The sequence below is a fragment of the Mixophyes fleayi genome, chromosome 7, assembly GCF_038048845.1.
Source record: "Mixophyes fleayi isolate aMixFle1 chromosome 7, aMixFle1.hap1, whole genome shotgun sequence".
In the NCBI taxonomy this organism is placed as follows: domain Eukaryota; kingdom Metazoa; phylum Chordata; class Amphibia; order Anura; family Limnodynastidae; genus Mixophyes; species Mixophyes fleayi.
Window position 1 is genome coordinate 111860566 of NC_134408.1, and position 24478 is coordinate 111885043.

General features: G+C 40.6%; 1 protein-coding gene across 2 annotated transcripts in view; it reads left to right on the forward strand.

Moving 5' to 3' along the window:
- Positions 1 to 454: 454 nt before the first annotated feature.
- The window catches only part of UBE2F (ubiquitin conjugating enzyme E2 F (putative)), a 169108-nt gene continuing 145084 nt past the window's right edge, over positions 455 to 24478 (forward strand). For both annotated transcript variants that reach the window (XM_075180344.1, XM_075180345.1), the window contains exons 1-3: positions 455 to 603; positions 9567 to 9700; positions 23280 to 23309. In XM_075180344.1, coding sequence (XP_075036445.1) covers positions 9583 to 9700; positions 23280 to 23309 — 148 coding nt within the window. In that variant the 5' untranslated portion in view covers positions 455 to 603; positions 9567 to 9582. The remainder of the gene's footprint in view (positions 604 to 9566; positions 9701 to 23279; positions 23310 to 24478) is intronic.

Below are 24478 nucleotides of genomic sequence, written 5' to 3' on the forward strand. Positions count from 1 at the left end.
AGGCAAAGCAGAGTGTATGCCTCTAAGAAAATAAGATATTTGACTAGTGCCATAGCAAACATAAAAACTACCAGTTTTACTATTGAGGAACTATTGCAGTTACTTGAGCATTATTAAAATTAATACTGAAGTAAGACATAGCTTTAGTGTATTAAACTATAGTAGAAACCTATGCACCAGAATTAATAAATATACCCACTTTGTAAGTGCAGAAGACCCGGTGTCCGCAGGTTTTAGCAAGAGTAGAGGACATCATTTAGTGAATAAAATCGCTATTCTTTCATATGAGAAATAAAGTTCCTCACAATTTGTACATTTCTAGCGCAGCAGCTATTGTACAGGTAGAGGGCGCGAGTGTCCAAGGGAAACATGTTTTCCAGATGCTGCCACCTCCAAGATGGCCTCTCTTGCCCGCTGTCACCCCACGTTCACCTTTGCGCAGGCACATAGTGCCGCAAAGCACGGTGGGGGAGAAAATGGCGTCCTTGCAGAAGGAGTGAGGAACGGGCCGGCTTCCCGGAGATTAGATTTAGCCGAGCTGGGAAACCGGAATCTGAACATACCGGGAGACTAGCCCCCGGAACAGAGGCCGGCTGAGAGCAGGTGACAGTTTGTCTCTCTCATGTGGATTAGAAATGCAAACATCACACATACACTTTATTGTCACTACTGTGTATTCAGTCTTCTATACCGTGTTATTTATTCTGTATATAACAGCTCTCAGTTTACGTATGGAATGTCCTGATGTTGTCTGTAGTAAGTTTTAGTCACTGTGAATAGATTACACGTTATCAGACAGTGCTAAGTCTTGCTGTTTGTGAGTGTCATGCCATCTACTCATAACAGCTATTAAGTCCTCTTGTTGATATTATGTTGTCTTTGCAGCAACACTTATTCAACAATGTAACAGTTTTTGATGCTTACATTTATTGCTTTGTTTTTGATGGTATGTATACACTTCAGAGAGAGTCTAATACTATTTACATAGCATGAATCATATTATGCATTCCACTATACAGAATATGTAAACATTCACCTTAGTCTCTGCCCCATTGAAGCCAACTAGTATGTTTTTGGAGTGTGGGAGGATACTGGAGGAAACGCACACAAATGGGGAGAACATGCAAACTCACAGGTTCTGTTGGAATCAAACTCATGACCCAAGTTCTGTGAGTAAAACAAGGAATTAATAAGAAAAAAAAATTGAAATAGCAGACTTGGCTGGTGAATCTATAACAGGGTGATGTTCCCATATCATAAACTCAACCTTCCCTAACCTGTTCAGTACAGGGCAGAATTCCCTAGGAGAACTAGAACCACAAAAAAATGGGTCTTCCCAGGTAAAACACCCCAGTGGTGAAAGCACTAACTACTTTTTCCACATCTCTTGAGCAGTGGGTGTGGGGTAGGTAAGAAAGACTTAATTGATGATATATATATATATATATATATATATATATATATATATATATATATTATATTTTTTTGTGTGTGTGGGGTGTGGGGGGGGGCAGCACGGTGGCTTAGTGCTTGGCACTTCTGCTTCACAGCAATGGGGTCATGAGTTCGATTCCCAACCATGGCCTTATCTGTGAGGAGTTTGTATGTTCTCCCCGTGTTTGCGTGGGTTTCCTCCCACACTCCAAAAACATACTGGTAGGTTAATTGGCTGCTATCAAATTGACCCTAATCTATATGTGTGTGTGTGTGTTAGGGAAATTAGACTGTAAGCTCCACTGGGGCAGTGACTGATGTGAGTGAGTTCTCTGTACAGCGCTGCGGAATTAGTGGCGCTATATAAATAGCTGATGATGATGATTTTTATTTTTTTTTGCTGGTGCATTTATGGTCCCAGCAAGCTCTGGCAGCCCTAAACTGCTTGGGTATGCTGGTGCTTGTAGTTGTACAAGTCCCAACTTACCCAAGGCTACCACAGAATGCTGGCCCTTGTAGAATATTCAGGGCTTGCTGGGATCTATAATTCACCTGTAAATAAAACAGAAACTGAAATTAACAAACATAAATGGTGACAAACTCCTTTATTAAAGAATAAAAAATCCCCCCTCGGCAGGGCCGGATTAACCATAGGGCTAACTGGGCTACAGCCCAGGGGCCTATGGCATCCAGGGGGCCCTTGAAAGTGCTCAGCAGCAGTATTGATCGGTCGGGGGCGGGAGCGCCCCCGGCGCGGTCAGTGCTGCTGAGCACTTTCACTGCGGTCCTTCTCCGGCGCGCTGTAGTCTCCTTACTGAGGAGATCTCGTGAGTCTCACTCTCACGAGATCTCCTCAGTAAAGAGCGTACAGTGCGCCGGGGAAGGAGGTAAGTGCCGGGAGGGGGCGGGGAGCTCGGATCATGGGGGGGGCCCTCACAGGAGAATGGAGTCCCCCTTAGCCCAGGGGCCTCCATTCCCTTAATCCGGCCCTGCCCCTCGGCCACATAACATCTTTTACCATTACTCACTTAAATACTTTCAGATCTTCTTTCTTGCAGCTTGTAATCTATTGATCACTACATTGATATATATATATTTTTAGCATAGAGTAGTGAGTGTAAGATGTGCCTGAGTAAGCAACAAGTGTTTTGTGCGCATGCCCGGTATATAAATGTGTGTATTACACACAAAAAACCCCCACTTGTGTTCAATTCAACATGACTGTTTAGTGCTGTTGTAATGCTTGCAATGGGAGATTTTTGTTTATTGTATCCTTTTGCTCTTCATAAATGAGAGCCTCATTTATGAAGTTCAAAATAATCTAATCTAAGTATTTATTGGTGGTGGTTAGAAAAAATTAATACAGATAGTAGTTCACTTTCTTGCAATTTCAATTAAATAAAACACTTTTGGACTTTGCAAAAAAAAAATCTACCTACAATGTAATGAGGTATAAGCAAGTTAATGGTATTTTCTGACAATTAAAAAAAATAAAAATTGGCAATATAAGCTCAGCAGTGAAGGGCTTAAATCAGTGGTTCCCAAATGTTTCAGTTCGTGTGACCCTTAGTCTACATAATTTTTTCATGGCACCTCTCCAAAATAATTACCAAGCATCCCCGTTTTATAAGTAGATGGGTCAAAATAGCGCAATAAGTATTTAGGTCAGGACAGAAATAGTTGTTTGCAAAAATAATACACCTAAATCCAAGGGAAAAGAATATTTTTATATATTTCAATTATATTTCTGTCAAGGAATAATTTACAGCCAACATTAAAAGGAATAAGATCAAACAAAATAAAACATGTACAAAAATCATCACACTGTGCCCCTTCTGCCCCGCACTCTGTGCGCCCCTTCATTCTTTTTCAGCAACCTAGAAGAAACGTCAAGTTTAGCAGCGCAGTTAGAACTACGTCCGCCTTCCTCTATAGGACAGTTAAAATCCCCGTCCATCACTACCGCCCTGGTGGTCGCGAGCTGGGCCCACAGGGTCTGGAAAAGCTCCAAACGCACATTCTTACTAGGGGATGCATACTCACAGATTAGCCTGATAGGCTCACCTGCCCAAGAGCCGTCTACGATAAGCAATCTGACGCAGACAAACTCCCGAATAGACTCTTGTGTGAAGAGGCTTCCCCTGATAAGTATGGCGACCCCCGCAGACTTGGTCACTCCCCCCAGACCAATAGGAGGGCCCATGAGACCCATGCCTACCCGGTGTCTATAAGTGGGAGCTGATACTACATTATCTTAAGGAACTGAACAATGACCTTCTTGCTTTTTTCGAAGAGTCCTAAGTTTCCTGCAGCTGGCACAAACTTTTGGCATTTCAGAAAAGACTTTAGACATCCATTTGAAACGGTTCTCAACCCCTTTTTATTAGAAGTATGCTTAGCCTTTTATATGGGTTGAAACAATAAGGTATCTGTCACTTTTATCCATCTTTATTCTACTTTACTTCTCTAAACCAATTTAAACACAACAGCAGTCTCGGACTGGGCTGCCGGGGAGTCGTGGAAATAATCCCCATGAGACTCTGCTGAGGGGTGAGAGGAGCATGTGCTGAGCTCTGATTGGAAGAGCCCATCACATGCTCCTCTGACCCGTGGAGATCAGTAGCAGCCTCATGGGCTGTGTCTTCTCTTCTCTGCCTGGCCGGGTGACTGAGGCTTCTTCTTGTGAGTACAGTGTTGCTCCCAGTCTGCTGGGTCTCTCCCTCCCAGCGCCGCTTCTCTAAGCTGCTGTTCCTTCCTGTTCCCAGCACACATTCTCCCAGTCTGATATTTCACTGTAATTAAACACGTACTTTTTCAAATGTGACACAAATAGTCCAGGGTCAGGTAAGGTTTGGGTGGGCTTAAATTAGTGACCAAGGGAGTTTTCTTCCCTAATTAAAGTCCACCCAAACCTAACCTGTCCGCCTGCTACCACTTCCGCCTGTGCAGAAGTGGTAGCAGGCGCTGTCTGTATATTCTCGTCTCCGTACACACCTGAAGAAGAATGTGCATCCTCTATTAAAGTGAACTGGAAAAATATTGTTTTGTTAATTTTCTCAGATGTGTAGTGCCTCAATATTGCGCCACTGATTCCGCAGCGTTGTACAGAGAATTCATTCACATCGGTCCCTGCCCCATTGGAGCTTACAGTCTAAATTCCCTAATACACACACACAGACAGAGAGACTAGGGTCAATGTTGATAGAAGCCAATTAACTTACTAGTATGTTTTTGGAGTATGGGAGGAAACTGGAGCACCCGGAGGAAACCCACGCAAACACGGGGAGAACAGACAAACTCCACACAGATAAGGCCATGGTCGGGAATCAAACTCATGACCCCAGTGCTGTGAGGCAGAAGTGCTTAACCACTAGGCCACTGTGCTGCCCATACAATTTTCATGAATCGCTCAAAACTGAGAGCCCTTGCAGCAGATGATCCCATTATGATCCCAAAATAAAACTTTGGGGATTTATTAAAAACAGTATGAACAATTTTTGAGATTTTTTTCAAAAATGTAAAAATATCGCTTTTTGAGAAAATCAAAATCTTGAAATTTTTACATTTTTAATTTATAAAAGCCTATAAAAAGAGCTTTAAAAGGAGTCGTTGCCCAACTCTAGCTCAATCAGGTGAGCTACAAATGCAATTTAAAAAAAGTTAAAAGCAAGTTTTTCATTAAATTGCAGCTTTAAAAGCATATTATTTCAAAACCAGTGCCTAAGATTTGCGGGTTTTCTTTACACCCAATGGCAGCATTTATTATACCAAATTTAATTGAAATTAGAGACTGTAAGGCAGATTTTTTTTCTAAAATTGTGTTTATTTGATGTGGAATGACCCAAATTCATATTTGAAGACCTGCATTTTAAGGCATAAACAGTGTTGGGGGGAATATTGCTTAAAAGTGAAGTTTGCTTTTAAATTGTTGACTTGGCAGTCCTACCCATCTCTTCGTCTACAGCCTTATCCCTGAATGATGCTACAATTTAGTACTGTAACATCTAATGTACTAAACATAAAGTGGACTAATTATAGTATGCCATAATGTGTTTTTTAAGTAAAAATTCTTTGCCTTATTTCAAACATGATGACTGCAGTTGTATGGATGATAGATGGCTTTCCTTGGTATACAGAGAAAATATTGCAGACAGGATTTGCAATAGAACAATTGTTGCATTTATGAAAATAAACATTGACATATGAAAAAGTACTGTAATTAGTGTAATGAACACTAAATAGTACTATAGAGCTGGGATGTTTTTTATTTTGACCATTTGATTGTTTCTGGTGGGGAAACTGGCTACAAATGGGCCAATCCTGCTACTCAATCACAAGGAAGTTATTATGCATAACTGCTTCGGTCCGGAAAGACACTATTGCTGGTCTCTACAAATTACTTCCGGAAGACTTGTCTCACTTGGTGTCACGATTTGTTGGAATCTGGAACCGAGATTTGTCCAGACCTCTAGTGGACAGTGAATGGAGAGAACTATTTCAAATGACTCAAGCATGCTCACTTAGTATCTCAGTTGTTGAGACACCATTCCAAATCTTGTCAAGATGGTACAGGACACCTAGCCTGAATTTTCACTTACTGTTCCTGATTCTTGCTGAAGGTATAACTCTTCCATGGGAACATTCCTACATATTTAGTTGGATTGCTCCAAACTCGCTGCATATAGGTGAACAATGTTTAGTTTCTCAAAGGAGATAACTGGGGCATAGGTACTAGTTGACTAGCAGTTCTGGCTCCTCACTCTTCCCATTTCTATCCCTATTTATTTACAAGAAGTCCTTTCTGAATTCTTAAATAATGTCACCAAGGCACTCTTTCCAGTACATTGGAAATCCCAATCGCCTCCTACCATTAAGGAGATTTGGAGCTAGAGGGTAAAGATGTTGCAGGGATAAATAGATCATCATCATCAGCTATATAAATAGTTGATGATGATGATTAAGGAATGGTTTAGACTTGTAGCCTTTTATCTATCCATGGATGAAATCACCATGGCAGTGATATAGGTTTCACAAGTTCTCTATCATACGGTTTATAAAAAATAAAAAAATACATATAAATTAAAAATAAAATAAATAAATGAAATAATACAAATAAAAAATCATTCTGACTACAGAACCCACTGAGGAAGCCTCCACGCGTGGTGAAATGCGTTTGGCCCTACCCTGCACTCCACTACCATTTAATTCCATTTTGTATTCCTACTATTCATTTTTACTTTTACTATTATTATTTTTATCTTTATTTTCATTTCTATTTGTATTTTTATTTTATTTATTTTTTTATTTTCCATTTTATTTTTTTATTTTTTTTTAATTCTTGTATTTTTAATTTTTTCTATTTTGTATGATTTTTCTCATCTTTTGTTTTCTCCTTTGTTTGAATTATATTGTATCGTATTTAATTCATCCCATCTCATACTTACTATACTCTAAATTGTCTTTCCTATCATCATTTACCCCTGGTTATTTCACTCCTATCTCTCTACCTCTATCCCCTGCCTTTCATCTCCACATATTCATCTCACATATTTCTATTTTCTAACCTTTATCTCCTTCCTATATCTTTAACATCTCTAATATTTTTGCTTTCATACCCCTACCCTCGTTTTTTAGTTCTATCAATTTATCCCTGCAACATCTTTAGCCTCTAGCTCCATATCTATCCACCTCCAGATCCTTTGCTACTGCGTGTCCCTTATTCCCACCATCTCCCACTCTATAACTTCATTTCACACAATAACACCTACCACCATAATTTTTACACCTAGTACTCTCCGCACATTATTTACAGTTTTATCTCTAACTTTACACTTATATATTATTTTTGCTATCTTAATTTGTACTGCTATATAATTTATAAATCCTCTTACTCACTATACTCACTGACATCTTAACTGCACCTCATATCTGTTCTCATCTACCCCTATCTTTCTGTCTCCATCTCTGGTCCCTTACCCTACCCTCATCTCCACTATTATCCTTTACTACTCCCACTTTGCTACTTAACACACTTCCACCTTATATGTGCACATAATCGCCCTACCCCTATTTATTCCTTCTATTCTTAGTCCATATATTAATCCAATACTACCACCAATACACATCACCCTTTCTGTATCCTACCATTTACTACCCCTTCACACGTGTTCCCCCACTAAGGGAAACCCTCTTCTTCCCCACTTTTCTCCACCTACCTTCTGTCCACCACTCCAGTTTTTTCTTTCCCCAAAATGTCCTGTTCCTTTTCCCTTACCACCCCACTTCATTTTCCCACCCCTTACCCTTGATACCTTTCTCTAACAACACTTCTACCTACCATAGCCTGGCATAGTCGGAACCTACTAATTCTATGGCCCCACCAACCAAACCACATTATATAGACTACCGCCAAAACACCACATCAACCCACTACTACCTGCGCTCTGCGGCTCCATACAGATATGCAAAATATAAATCTAAACCACGTCTGCCATCCACAACCAATCATTGAGTCAAAATCTCTGTTTTCTAAGTGATTTCATCAAGACTTTTTGTACCATGTTTGTCCCTTTAACTAAATCTAAGTATCTATGGACTGTCATTAGATACTGTTTGTGTTTTGATCTCAACTGTTACTTTCTTTACAATATGACAGTCGTGCAATAGAGGCTCTTTCTAACTAGCTGCTCTCATATATATATTCTATATTATAAGTGGTAATTGTTTGTGTTATTTATGTAAACCTATTATACTAATTGATATTACCATAGTTCCTACACTCAAAATAAAAATATGCATAAATGTATGTTCTTCACATTAAAGCTTTTTACTGTTTAAAAAAGTTAATTGGAATTGTTGATCAACGATTATATAATGAAAAATAAAATCAGATTTCTGTATCAATGATAAAGAGCACTATGCCTAAAATAAAGATGTAGATAAATTATCAAATAAAATCTCTGCAGAAATTACTACAACTGTATTCACAGTTCCGCTAATAACATTTTAAGACCACGACTAGAATACTGTGTTCAATTATGGAATTTATGTAGCCATAAGTAAATTACAGTTTGTGCAAAGAAGGACTTCTAAAATAGTGCATGGTCTAATTCAAAAACTTTCCAGGAAATTCTAAGGGAACGCAATATGTATATATGTATAACTTAAAGAAAAGAGGGCTTGAGGCTGGCAGGGTGATTGTTATAAAAGAAGTTTTCAAACATATCGAGATCTAACAAGGCCCAGGAGATGCACATTCTGCAGTGCAAGAAAAGTAAAAATGGCGTTGGGAAATTCGAGGAAGGATTACCTTACCGAAAATTAAGTAAATAGATACAATCCCAAGATAAATCATACAAAAGATATAAGGCTATCCTAACTATAAAATACAAAGCTGAGGATCAACTAAGATCGGAGATTTTTTTCTGGAATAAAATTAGGCACAGTAGATGGGCCGTGTTCATATTTGCCATCAAATTCTATGTTTCTGTAATGCCATATTTTGGTACTTTTTGTATTAGGTTTGCGTTTGGATTTTTTACTTTTTATAATACCCCATAAGTCATATGAGGACAAAAGGTTTAGTATTGTTACTTATAACCTTTTTTTTTTTGATGCTATTAATAATATATACAATGCTAATTTATATTTCCTGCATTTACTTTAACAATGTTTGTTAAAAATGCTCTTTAAGAAGTATTGGAAGTTGGCATCTCTTAAGCTTTTGGTAGGATCACAGAATGACAAATGATGAATCTGTGATCTAGTGGTGGGCCAGACAGAAGAGATCCCAACACTTAGAGATTGGTATTAAAGTTTGGATCACCCAGGTCTTGCTGTTAGTTGATTGCTTCACCTAAATACTGATGTGTTTTGGCCAACTGGATGTATACATATTTCTGTAATCAATCCAGTTGGATCTGCTTTACTAATTTTCTTTTATGGCTATGTATAGGTTTTGGGTCCATACACATTTTGATTACGTTATAATTTGGTTTAAAATGATTGTGTGGGGTTGTATTTTCTTTGTTCTTCTAAAAACCAAAACTTTTAAGGGAGAATTAGTAGTCACTTATGTCTTAACAGTATGTGAACATACCTTTCATTGTTCCTTTAATGTTTTCATGTTGTAGGTCAAAGGAAAGCGGGATGTTGACACTGGCAAGCAAGCTGAAGCGGGACGATGGTGTGAAAGGGAGCAGGACACCCAACACGGTCTCTGACTCCACTCGAAGAATATCCGTCCGAGACAGGTTGCTTGTAAAAGGTAGTAATTCTGGCATACTTTCATTAAAATGCGTATTTCTTTTCTGTAGATTACTATAGTATTATAAGATAAAGAGAACATTTATTATTTTTTCATATAATATAGTTTCAAAGGTCAAAATTTCAACGTAATGGGACAGAGCTTCACTATTTGTCTCATGTTCTTTTGCATTTATTTTCACCAAACAGTCACAAATTACTCATACTTACTGAAGAGGCGATATGGACAGGGGAAGTGGAACAGGAGGAGGCAGGATCCCAGGGGGGTAGGGGGTCGGGGCCGGATCCCAGGGGGAGGAGGTCGGGGCCGGCCGGATCCCAGGGGGAGGAGGTCGGGGCCGGCAGGATCCCGAGGGGAGGGGGTCGGGGCCCGGGGCCGGCAGGATCCCGAGGGGGGGAGAGGGGAGGGGATCGGGGGCCGGCAGGATCCCAGGGGGGAGGGGATCGGGGGCGGGCAGGATCCCAGGGAGAGGGGATCGGGGGCGGGCAGGATCCCAGGGGGAGGGGGTCGGGGGCGGGCAGGATCCCAGGGGGAGGGGGTCGGGGGCGGGCAGGATCCCAGGGGGAGGGGGGCGGGCAGGATCCAGAGAGGGGAGGGGATCGGGGGCGCTAAGGATCCAGAGAGGAGAGGGGGGCGGGCAGGATCCCCGGGGGAGAGGGGAGGGTGTCGGGGGCGGCAGGATCCCAGGGGGAGTGGGGAGGGTGTCGGGGGCGGCAGGATCCCAGGGGGAGTGGGGAGGGTGTCGGGGGTGGCAGGATCCCAGGGGGAGAGGGGAGGGTGTCGTGGGCGGCAGGATCTCTGAGTGGAAGTTGGCAGGATGCCTGATTGGGAGGAGGGGGAGGGTCTCAGACGACAAGATCCTGGAGAGTAGGGAGACAACAGACTCCCTGGGCAGAGGGTGTGGGGTGGCGTATTTGTATGTCTAGTGTACTTTGAACTGGGAAAACCCTCTGCGGAGGCAACTAACATTGCATTTAGGTGCAAAGTTGGCACCAAACCATTGCAACCAACCAGATGCCTGATTTCATTATAGAACTGGCTTTAGACTGATAAAAGCTACCGGTATTTGCTGATTGATTGCTGTGTTAGCAAGCATACTTTGCACATACATGTAATGTTCATTTAAGGGGCCTTCAGTGTGCAGCTGTATATTTTCATAAGTTTGTGCTGGTAAGTCAATGTTAAACACTTTCTAAATCTGTTTTTCTCTGAAACATCTGAATGAGTTATAATTTTAACCAGTAAATATTTGAAACTTTCATTGTATGCACAAAGTTGAATTATTAAAGTTAAACATCGCCTGGATCTAGTTTCCTAATCTGAGCAGGATGACCTGGTTCAGAAGTATCCACTTTACATCTCTGCAATAAATAATATACACAACTCTGCCGAATGGTGTCTCTAACAATGTGCTGGCTACATCCCCAGTGTAAAGCTTCTTTAATATTATATGTTAAATTGTTCCATCCATCCTGTCCATGAATTTCTATGGTCACCTTGAATTTATAGTGCAGATTAAAAAGCATAAGCAAGTCCTGGAGCTGCAATAAATTGGATGTGTATGTCTCTTTTTTGTTTTTAAAATTGCACTGGAACAACTTCCCCAAAAAAGATAACTCTGAATGGCAGACTAAACAGTTAAAGTATATTTATAGCTGCAATCACACTTAGCCCTTTTTTTCTTTAAACAGCAAGTTAAGTATCTTTCAAGTATGCATCTGTCATTTTTCTTAGCTTTTTCTTCTCTTACAAATCATTATCTCCTATTCAGGGCAGACTGGCATGGCTGCCAGTCACACACTCAAACTCACAAGATACACTCTGAGCATGTCATATGATGGCAGAGTGAGGAGAGTGGGGGATTTTACACTGCGCTCAGAGGAGCATTCCAAAGCCAGTGGCTGAAACTGTGACTTGTGCTTTGGTCAAGCTCTAGAGTAAGCCCAGGAAGATGGAGCCTCCTGTGGATCCTCCCCAGGAGTGTCTCCAGGCTGTGAGACCTGCAAAGCCTCCAGCTCCTTCATCAGAGAGCAGCAGCCTGGATAACTTACCCGAGGCTTGAAAATCAAGGCAAGTCCCTTGGCTCAGGGCCTGGTGTGGCTGCTCCCTCCAGACCAATCCAGGAGGGGGCTTGGCCCAGGGAAAACCTACAGTTTGCAGCCATGCACTGCAGGTGTGTTCCCTATCGCCCAGAACACATCAGGGGGGCGAGGAAATGGCTGTGTCTGCTCAGGAGGCAGCCGAAAAACCCACAGACTACCCTAAATGGATGCAATAAGTCTGGGCAGCTAGTCCCTGAGCAGGGGGCCATGGGCAATACCATAGAGGTGATTAGAGCACATCAAAGCTGTCTCTTAATGGTAACAGAAGTGATAAAAGGGGTTAATGAGCTGGCTGTGAGTGCGAACAGTGAGAGTGACCTGCCTCTGAGAAACAGCAGTGATACATGAGCTCACGAATTAGCCGTGAATGCTAGCAGTGTGGGTAACCTGTCTGTGAATACTAACGGTGGCAACGCAAATGATGTTTGCTAAAAGAATGGATAAGATGTCCATGAAGGGTAACAGTGCCAATGGAAAGGTTAAAGTGTTTGAGAAGAGTGAAGGTAAGATATTTGTAAAACGCAACAGATGTGATACACATTCACCTGTGATACACATTCACCTGTGATACACATTCACCTGTGAATACTAATAATAAGGGTAAGCTATTTGTGAAAGATAGCAGCAATACAAATCTAATATGCATGTTAACAGTCAGTCAGGTAAATCCATCTGAAAGAGATATTGTTAATGTGTAAACAAACAACCAAGCTAAGCAATCTGTGAAAGGTAACAGTGGCAATTAAAATGCTAATGTTTCTGTTGTAAATGCTAACAGTGAAGGCAGGCTGTCTATGGAAAGTAACAGTGGCAATTTAAATTTGTGTCTGCTAAATAATCAGTCATGGGCATTGGTCGGCCTCCAAAGCGGAATGTTGTACAATTGAAATGGACCGGTGAAGATGTGTGCCACCCCGGCATGAGGAGCTGTATTGGATATGATCTTTGGTTTGGGGTTCTCGGTAACGGACCTCTTCGTCTGCATCTATCCAGTTAACTCACCAGAATATGATGTTAGTTTCTGCACTTATAATGGGTTACAAACGTCTGGCCGAGGATTCGGGGAGGTGAAGGAAAAGGGACAAGTGGGTGGAGTTCGGGTCAAAGTAAAGATTACAGTGCAGGGTAGGAATGAATCATCGTCCCCAGTAAATATTACTTATTGGTTTATTGGATGCGCAAATGTAGTCACTCTCACCTCCAGACCTGAAGGCAGACAAGGAGGTGGGGTTGGACTACTTCTCTCCCCACAGTGCATGTTTACAGTTCTACCAAATGTCCCATCACTCACGTTCACATCTTTTGAAGTACATGCTATTCGCATTTTTAATCCATTCTCTCTTCGTGTTGCGGTGATTTATCGTCCCACCGGAGCACACCAACAATTTATTGAGGATTTCTCTGCATGGCTCCCTCACTTATCTTCAGACATCCCCACCATCATCATCATGGGTGATTTCAACATCCCCATTGCTAACCCACCTTCCAAAGCTGCTTCCAAACTACTCTCTCTAACCTCCTCACTTGACCTCTCCCAGTGGATTGAATCATCTACTCATAAGGATGGCCACTGCCTTGATCTTGTTTTCTCTAGACTATGCTCAGTTTCTAATTTTCTTAACACACCCTTCCCCCTCTCGGATCATCACCTTATCAGCTACACACTCGCCCCCACTGCTCTAACCTCTCTACTGTCTAACTCTACCAAGCCTCCTCATACCCGCAGAAATCTGAATTCTATTAATCTTCAACAATTTTCCACCTCTCTCCAACACCTTCTCTCCCCTATCTCTACATTCTCATCCCCTGAGATGGCAGTACCTCATTTTCACATAACCTTAGCAACGGCCCTTGATCAAGTGGCTCTAGCAACACTACATACTACACGTTGACTTCTATGTCAACCGTGGCACACTAAAGCAACACGCAATCTTCAAAAACTGTCCCGTAAAGCAGAACGTCACTGGCGTAAATCTCGCACCTCTAATGACTTCTTCACATATACTTCTGTCTACCACTCCTATCGAAATGCTCTGGACACAGCAAAACAAACATACTTCCAATCTCTTAACTATGCTCAGGCTTCTAACCCCAAACGCCTTTTCAATACATTTAAACATCTTCTCAATACTCCCACCTCGAACCATCCATCTACTATCAGTGCTCAGGATCTTGCTTCCTACTTCAAGGACAAGATTGATAAGATCAGACTAGAAATGGTATCCTCTTCCTCGACAAGCAATCCGCTCAATTCCTTCCCACTACCCTCCGACACCCTCTCTTCATTTGACCCCACAAATGAAGAGGAAATTTCTACGCTCTTCTTATCCTCCTACTCTACCTCCTGTCCTCTTGATCCTATTCCCTCGCAAATTGGTAGATCCCTGTCTCCTGTGCTCATTTCACCTCTAACTCAAATCTGTAATCTCTCTCTCTCTCTACTGGCATCTTTCCATCACTATTCAAGCACGCAGTGATTACTCCTATTCTAAAAAAACAAAACTCCGACCCAAACGCTCTCTCAAATTACCATCCCATCTCTCAGCTCCCTTGCCCCTCCAAGCTTCTAGAGAGAATTGCCTACACTCGCCTCACATGCTTTCTTTCCGCTAACAACCTGTTGGACCCTTTTCAGTCTGGCTTTCGTTCTCAACACTCCACAGAGACTGCGTTGACCAAGGTTGTCAATGATCTGATCACTGCTAAAACTGAACGCCATTACTCTCTCCTAATTCTCCTCGTTCTCTCGGCTGCATTTAACACCGTTGACCACTCTCTTCTCATACAAACGCTGCAATCCCTAGGTCTTCAAGACACTGTTCTATCCTGGTTCTCATCCTACCTCTCTAATTGCTCTTTAACTGTTAATTTCTCTGGAGCCACTTCTGCTCCGCTTCCCCTATCAGTTGGAGTACCACAAGGCTTAGTGCTAGGTCCTCTGCTGTTCTCTATCTATACCGCTTCTCTTGGAAATCTAATAAGTTACTTTGGCTTTCAGTATCATCTCTATGCGGCTGATACCCAAATCTATCTATCCTCTCCTGATCTCTAGACATCTGTGTTGTCCCGTGTAACTGACTGTCTTTCTGCCATATCATCTTGGATGTCCTCTCGTCAACTCAAATTTAATCTTTCTAAAACAGAGTTAATAATATTCCCTCCCACCAACAAGAGCATACCTGACATTTCTATCTCTGTTGATAACATGACCATAAATCCCACCCCACAAGCTCGCTGCCTAGGTGTAATCCTTCACTCACCTTTCCTTTGTTCCCCACATTGACACTATATTTCTAAATCATGCTACATACATCTAAAGAACATTTCCAGAATTCGCACATATCTCACGCAAGACACTGCAAAAACCTTAATCCATGCACTTATCATCTCCCGCATTGACTATTGCAATTCCCTCCTTACTGGTCTTCCCAAAAACAGACTCAAACCCCTACAATCTATTTTGCATGCTGCTGCAAAACTGATTTTGCTTGCAAATCGTTATTCCTTTGTTGAATCACTCTGTATGTCTCTACACTGGCTGTCTGTCTTCTACCGAATCCAATATGAAATACTTTTACTAACCTATAAGGCCATCAACAAAGCTGCACCAACATACATCTCCTCTCTTGTCTCAAAATATCTCCCAACTTGGCAACTCCGTTCTACACAAGATCTGCGTCTCTCATCCACCCTCATTACATCCTCCCTTTCCCGGTTACATGACTTTTTTCGGGCTGCACCCACTCTATGGAATTCTCTCCCTCGCACAGTAAGACTCTCCTCTGGTCTACAAACTTTCAAGCGTTCTCTGAAAACCTACCTATTCAGACAAGCTTATAATATTCCTCAACCACCCTCTTAACCTCATTGCCTTTAGCCTGTTACCACCTGTTACACAATTTCACACAAGACAACTACCCGTGACCAACATTGTTGTGTGACAGGATCATTTAGCTTACGAGTCACTTTTACCTTTGCAGTCTGGCTGGGCCAAAATGCAAAATGTAGACTTAACCTCGTGTCAATCTCCCATTGTCCCATAGATTGTAAGCTTGCGAGCAGGGCCTTCTCACCTCTTTGTCTATTTTACCCAGTTTGTTTATTAGTTTATTATGTTTGTCCCCAATTGTAAAGTGCTACGGAATATGTTGGCGCTATATAAATGATGATGATGATGATGGTAATCGTTGTAAATCCAAGTTTGGGAAACATCTATCGTATCCTGATACTAAAAATAGCTCAGACGTTGCAGAACCATCTCAGATCAGGGGGCTGGCTTACCCCCTTCCAGGAGTTATGTCAGAACTGTATAAAAAGTGAGCTTTTTGAGCATGTAATGTATCATTCATGTATCATCTATACTTTTGGAAAGATCGCTAGTACCACAGACTGGCGTTTGAACTGTTCCTCTTAGGACTAAATAAACATCACTTGCTTCAAAGACCTGCTTGACAACTTTCCATGCTGAAATTCCTGTGACCTACAGATTAGACCCAACTCTAATCCGTTCCCGGCTGTTCTGAGGTTTGGACCCAGCTTTCTGGTACCACTGCTCTGCCCGCAACCCAGCAGCTCTGGCCAGTGTGATAGGCCAGGGGGGATCCATCCATCCATCCATAGCAACCTTGATCCATAGTAAGAGGTCCGGGGTACCAGCCCAGGTACACCAGCAACGAGGTACACTAGCAGCGACAGTTGTCCAGAAGGAACCTGGTTCTGGATGCCAGTATAGGAGTCCAGTGGTGGCAGCAGCTTAAGCACCTCCTACTGCGTTTAGAGGGTGCATTTGGGATAAAGAAAAGGAATGGTAGCATAGTAAGCCCAGCCGGTTCCCAGTAACAGACAGGGTGGCATAGGAGGTCCATCCTGTCACAAGGATAGATAGGTTTTATTTTTGTTAGAGGACTCCATGACCCTGGCTCCTGAGCTGAAGGCGGTGGAGTTCTCAGAGCACCTTTCCTTATCTATGAACTTGAATGGGAGGGAGGGGCCTGTGGCACCTGAGCTCTGAAATCTAAATAAGAAAAAAAAAAACAGGATGAGGTTACAGTCATTTGTTGATTTCCTTCAAACACAGGAAACACTGTTCTATGCTGAAAGTATGTTGTAGTAAGTAGGTCAGAGTGGTGGGAGAAAAAGCGAACTCAAAAATTTTTCTGCAGTCTCATAGCTAAAAGACAATTGTTAAAATCTCATGCCTACTCTGCACTCTGATGTCTGAGGGTGGAGATGATTGGGGAATCTCCCAAGTGAATTTTTTGCTCAACGAATATCAGTATGACTGGTATGTGTACTTGCTCCTGGAGAGGGATTATGGTTCTTACCACTCACTGGACCCTTACCAGAGCTGCAGGAGTTCTGTTGACGACAAGAGAGTAAGAAGCCTGTATAATGGGCAAGGCATCTTCCATAGCAAAAGGGATGGCATCTTGGGTGTTGTCAAGGCCTTCTACTTTGATCTCCTTGCCAAGAAGGCACTTAACAGAGAAAAGATGGAGTAATTTCTGCCGCAGACCCCAGGCCTGAGGAGCAGGCATGCTGGCTTGGCATCAGACTTTCTCCCCAAGACTAATCAAGCGGTAAAAATTCTTGGCATCCAAATTGGCCCAGGCAATTTATGCCAGCTGAGATTGGGAACATAGGCTGGGAGAAGCTTCCGCCAAAGTGAAGTTTTGAAAGAGATGGAGAAATGTTTGTATGTTAGCATGTGTGCATTTTGTCAGAACCTTTATGGGTCCATGTAATTTTCTTCCAGATGCTCTGAGGGAATAGGCTAAACCTCATCAAATGCACTGTGACCTATAAACCCAGGAGGGAGGGGGGCCTTGCTATGGTAAACCCAGTGCTCTTCCTCTTGACTACCTTTGTTAAACTGAACAGAAGTCTTTTTGAAGACTCCTCTCCGGTGGATGAATAGTTTTGTATCTAGGTGTCATCTTTTCTTCGTGCATGGTTAGGTGCAGTGAAGAGTTGCAGAGTTCCCCATGGGTACCTCCCGACTTATGTGTCTTTTGACTTGAAGGTGACAAGGCAATGGTGAATTGGAAGTGGAGTTCAAGATCCCTTCTAGGCAGTTGGGGAGGAGGATCTTGCACTCCCACTTTAATGAGCCGCTGTCATTGCGGGACTGCCCGGACAGTGTCTGTAGGGCAGGTATAGCTCCGAATGAAGTTAGAGCCTTTATGGGGGTTAAGTGGAAGGGATACAAAAAAAAGTGTCCCCCTCCTAAAGACTGCCAGTGCTGGGTCTTTTCCTGGCACCACCGTGCTGTCAGTACCGGGGTAATGGCAAAAAATAGGAATCCATTTGCTACCTTAGTGGTCCCAGTGTAATAAGAATATGGTCCCTTAAACACCATTATACAAATATAGTATAAGTAAACAAATGCAAAATGGTTTTATTTAATATATACATAATATATTTCTCCATTCTTTTTGTAGTACAGTGAAATAGAGGTTTATTTCCGAATGGGAAATAAAATAAATCATAAAATTTAAAGTGACTGCTCTGATGTCTAATGTCTGTGAATGGAGTTGCTCCATGTATAGTCTAGTCATTTGTGATTTGTTGTGTGAATACCACTTTTGATTGGGTGAGCAATGTAAGGGAGACCTCTCTCTCCTAGTGAAAACCAGGGTTGGTACCTCTATGTGCTTTACCTACTCCCATAGTCTGCCAGCCCTGTGATGCTCTTTCTGAATCCCCTGGGCAGTTGGGCTGAGGCAGTGAACAATATTGGGGCTCTTGCAGTGGAAAATCAGTGGTCCCAGTATATTGGACTGATGTCCCTAAAACCATTATACTAAAATATAAAAGTTAAAAAAAAAAATGTATGTAAAGAAAACACTTCTCAAACCTTTGTCTACCAGTTTATTTAATCTAAAATACAATTTTATTTCCTTCTGTCTTGAACTGCCGTAGTCCAATGGGTAGAAGAGAAACAAAAAAAAAAAAAATGACATTTCTGCACACTAGCACTGACTGCTAGTAAATGATCAAAGCAAGGAAGTTCCTGTGACTCGTTTGTCACCGGCCAATCAGAATCTGTTTCCAACAATGGCTGCTTGTGTTTGGATGACAGTGTGGACGTCCTGGGAGGGCTAGGAGTATTGATCTTACATCAGTGGAGGGTAACTGAATTTCTCTAGAAAAAAAATTCCCCATGGGGAGCTTTATTAATTTCAGTAGACTTTTTACATGTATCAAACAAGCTGGAAAACCCTTTGGTATAAATGGGAAAGCTTTGCTACTAGATCAATAAATAACTTGAAAATTGGGACTGTCTTACTATAGCAGAGATACCGACAGCATAGAGTCCCCTTATCATAGTTTGATCCAACACCAGCCTGGTCAGCTCAGGTTGGATCCTCTATGAGGCAAAATAAAATGTTTTGGGGAGGCTGTTCTATCATCACTGCACTAAAATTCACTTGGACTTTTCATTGCAACCCTCCACTGTAGGTACCAGGGCACCCCTTTCCTTCATAGAGAATCCATTCCCATGCTGTCTGGGTAGGTAATATTCCTACTATGACAATGGGCTCCATGCTACAGGTTTCCCTATCATAATGTGATCCTGGCCTCTGTATAGAAATTTAGAATATTTAATTTCAGTTTTCTGAGGAGAAGTAATGCTGAAGTCAATTTATTTGAGTCCAACACTAAAACATTAACACAAGCTGCTTAAATGGGAGACAACCGTTTTATGGAGAAAAGCAATATTCATGACAATGGGCGACAGACCTGAAATGTGCTATTGGCCAGATTTGTGCCCTGCCTTCCACATAAACATCATTGAACCGAAATACCAAAACAGCAGTTAGCTTTTACATATTTTTATCCTAATTGCAGTATTAATAAATGAGCCAGAACACAAAACATACACACCTTGTGCTGAACACTTTCGAGAAAATATACATTTAATGTTACATTCTTACCAGTCTTATGCCTTAAATCTTACTAAATTAGGTTTTATTTGTTCCATGCTGAAATATGAATTATCCATATATTTATTGTATTCTATACAATAAATATGTGTTCTTTTTCTCAGGGGCAAATCTGCCATTTATAATGTCTTCTCTTATGTGCAAAGAATTTATACAGAGTGACTTGCAACAAGTTTTGATATCAATCATATCTATTCTAATACAGAATTAGTTATCACACGTGTATTTGAAATTGGAGCAACAGCCAAAACAGACACTTGGGGATGCATTGGAGCCACTGGACAAGCCTCTCATACTGTAGTTTGATTATGGCAGTTTTGTAGAACGTATGTTGATTAGAATACACATTAGCTATAGAATATTTTGTAGGGGAAGGCAAACTACAATGATCCTTCAATATAACTTAGACCAGTACAGATGCCAAATCAGCAAAAAAAAAAAGAAATGCATGCTGTGAAATATATGTTGGAGGGTGGGAAGGGGGAGGTAAACTTGTATTGTGAAAGATTTGAATGCAGTTTTTCACAAAGCTACACTCATATGTGCCCTAGCCTTAAATACCACTAAACCTAATGCCAGCCTTAAACAGGCCTGTTATTACGTCCATTGTGAGCCCTAGTACACAATTTGGCCACGCACAGAGATGGACAAATTGTAAGAGATCCAGCTGTTTGGCATAAAGGCTTGTTAATGCAGTTGGATGTTTAGCCCAATGGATTTCTATCTGTTTATTATCAGGCATAGAGGGAATTTTGCTGGCTGCGATATTCGCATAATAGAAAGTGTGGCCAGTTTAGCATGCAAGCTGCCTCATATAAAATAGCAACTATTAATACTCCAAAACATAAGTAATAAAAGTTCCAAAACCCTGAGAGAAATGGAGGTGTTTGATGTTCTATTTACAGTTTAGTGTTGTCTGTTTAGAATACATTTTTGCCCAAAGATGGCTAATATTGGCTAATTGGCGTGTTACTAACAGGAAATTTAGGAAAATGTCATCCCCCATGATTGCAACTTTATCCCAGACATCTTCAGTTGTCATAAGCTCTTGAAACCCTTTCATAGAGATTTATAAATGGTATTGGCAGCTTTATTTTATAACACAACTTTTTTTTCAATTAGTGGTGCTTTCTCCTTATATTAAAGAACACCAAGTACTTCCCATCTGTCCTTGTTAATTTAATTGTTCCACCATCCAGAATTAGAGATGGCACAGCGAGCTGTTTTCTAAATCTTGGAAGAAATTCGGTTGGTCAAGGGTACTGCATTGTAGCACCTTCCTTTTTTGCTAATATATAAACTAATATACAAAATAACAAAATAAACAGTTGTTATATTAAAATTGATTTGTACTGGTCACCTTTCCTGTGTTTCTCGAGTAATGTTTCTTGCTCTCAAGCATCCACTTAATACATTTGATTATACAATGCTACACTTCCAACTAATAGTTTGTATGCAGTGCTGCTGTGCTTTGGCAACTAGCTGACAAGCTCTTACTGTGTGTACACTGAGCTGGAATATTTTTTTTGTGCTGCTCTATGGTTCAAAGTGCAAAGCAGTGGAAATTGGAGAACCTCTGAGTGCTGGCCGCACAGCATACCTCTTATTAAATGTATTTTGGACACCTTCTATTCTGTATCTGTTAGTTGCCTGGCTCCGTATCTTACAGTTTTTGTTATCTCATATCGTTTGCAGATCTTGTATTCCTTTTGGTTTATCTTATTATTCTTTCTGTATAAAAAATTAAAAATGATACAACATAATTCTGTAATACTCTTATTCAGGCAATGGTATTTTACTCTATTGTTTAAATGTATCCAAAGGGTGCAGTGCTCCCATACAAAGACCGATTTGCAACATTATCAACAATGTATCGTGACCAAAAATTGAAACGTATATTTACCATGGTGCAAATAGCCTATCCTTTTAATCTACCTTACATATACCAGACTAATATCTGGTTGCGAAGTGTATAAAAGTGAATATAGTTGATTGTCTGATCCAGTTGCTTAAAAGGAAAATAAATACATTTGTTTATAAACAGTAACTTAATATTGAGTTATGCAGCATGGATGATATTGCCTAGTCTTATTACTGAATAATTCAGTTTCTTAAGGCCAGTCCTCACACCTCCCAAACAGCTCATGTTTTCAGGATTCTTTAATGATGCACAAGTGAGTTTATCCGTTTGTCAGTAATTATCCCACATGCTTCCACAGGCAGAAATCCTCAAAACATGAGCTGTTGGGAGGTGTGAGGACTGGAGAAACACTGCTCTAACCATAGTAAGTCAAACTAAAGTTTTATACTATTTGAGCAATGGGATCAGTTCACGCCTATACATAAGCAAGTCTTAATACAATGTTCCAAAAAGAGATTAATTAAAATAAGCAGTAAGTTGTCTCTCTCTCTGGGTTGATGAAAGGGCATCTTTATTTTGGTCCCAAAGGCAATGTTGAGATCTGGATCTTTGGTCACAGGTAAATCTTAAATAGAAATATTACAATTAGTGATTTGTCATATTTAGTCTTAAATTAATAAGGATTTAACAACAGGTATGATAGTGCCATTTTCCAAGGCTCCAAACCAGAGGTGTCCAAACTCCGTTCTCAAGAGCTACTAACAGTTCGTTTTCTGGATGTTTGTCTGTAGAAACAGGTGTGGTCAGTACTTATCCAGCCAAATAGATAAAATCGTGAAAACATGAACTGTTGGTAGCCCTTGAGGACTGAGTTTGGACACCTCTGTTCTAAATCTTTTACTTAATACTTATTATTAAGGCCTGTTTCCCATAAATATTGTGTGTAGTCTCAGTGTGGAAACATATTTATTACTCTATTTACATATGACTTGTGAATGCAACAAATGGCTAGATAGATAGATATATATATATATATATATATATATATATATATACACACACACTCCAAGTAATGCATGATATCCTAATTAATATTCATAGTTGCTTAACACAGAGTGAGACTGTCTGAATGAAAAGTATTTTATTATAGGAATCTCTGTTTTGTATGTAATTTATTAAGGCTGTATCGCGTCATAATAAAATACAATAGACTGACAAAGATACAACCGTACAAGTTTATTAAAAACGACACTCTAACAAATGTCATGGCACATTTTTTTGTGATTTGTCGCAAGTTAAACCTTCCCTCAGTTTAGCACAGCTCTTGCTACTTAGTACTTGTAAGGAAATTGAATTAACAACTAATGCAGGGCATGGAAGTCTGTAGAGCTATGTAAGTGGATAAACGTAGTGAGAAAAATATATCTTTTTTTTTGTGTGACAATGTGCCTACAACATACAATTAATAATAAGCCAAATCTAATTTTGATCTCAGTAAACCTGTAAGAAGATTGGGGGGCTCACCAAGGGCACCACACGTTAATGGCACAATGGTTATCACAATACAACTTAATTAAAACCCTACTCTAGTTCTTCTTCTTATGCTCTGTAATCTATTGTATCAATTTTGTTGGTGTGTGTTGATTTGGTTAATTTTGGTTCTTTTTCAGAAGTAGCAGAACTTGAAGCAAACCTACCATGTAAGTAAGCATGCCTCTGTTATATTATTACATATTATGCTTTGTGTGTGTATTGCTCCCTATATATAGAAGTATATTTATATCTATCTACAGATCAAGCTCTGAGTGAGATTGTGACACATGCTGCAGTGTGGCACATGTCGGCTTGGAAAGTACATGCTGTGCCATAAAATCTTATCCAGCTCCCATACAGGGTGTCTGCTGTTTAACTCAACCAACCTAAATAAATGTTAGACAACCAATCTATCACACTCACTCCTATCAAAGTATTATTTCTGTATCTAACTTGAAATTGTTCAGTGCTACAAACAAAAGATGTGTTGCAAATGGTACCACTGCTACTGCAGCTGTTTGTGGTCAATACATGTTTTCCTACAACCGGCTCTAGTACCTCTTCAACTGTTGTCTGATTATTTCTTTGGCGTCCTTAAGACATTTTTATACTGTGAGAGTTTGTTTGTCCTTGTAAGGGCTCATTTAATGTGGTTTAAATAATGCAAGAAAATCACATTAAAAATGAATTTATGGGAATAGAGTCCTGCTTATTGCATTAACATATTGTTTTGATGCATTTTATAAACAAATATTTCATTATCATATATATTTATATATGAACATAGACTAAACATATTCCAGCAAGGTTCAGCCAATTTAAAAACTTTAGCAATAGCATTATAAATATTGATTAAATGTTAATTTGTGAAAGGTTAGTCAAGGTGGCAAACCTGCCATGTGTTGCAATATGTTGCATTGGTAATCCCTGCTCAGTTATCGGATTAGGCATTTCATAGATTGAAATGTTTAATGGCTCATTCAGATAAGCGTTTTGGCAGAATTTGCTGTGTTCAATAGCAATCTACTCTGAAATTGCTGCAGATATTGGGGTCATTGCTAGTTCTACAGGTACAAACTGCTGGTCAGGCTGAAATGCCCCAAAATTCTGCATAGTTTTCCAGTGTTTTGCTTTTGCTCAATGGTATAAACAGCAGAAACTGGCACTGGTATCAATGATCCCAATGTCTGCAGTATTTTTAGAGCAGTTTACTATGGAACATGGTGTGAGTGAATTATGTTAAAATGCTTGTCTGAATGATGCTTTTAAGTTCTTTTAATATCTTGTGTTGCACATAGTCACATCACTTCTTGCTATAGATACTATCAAACCCCTT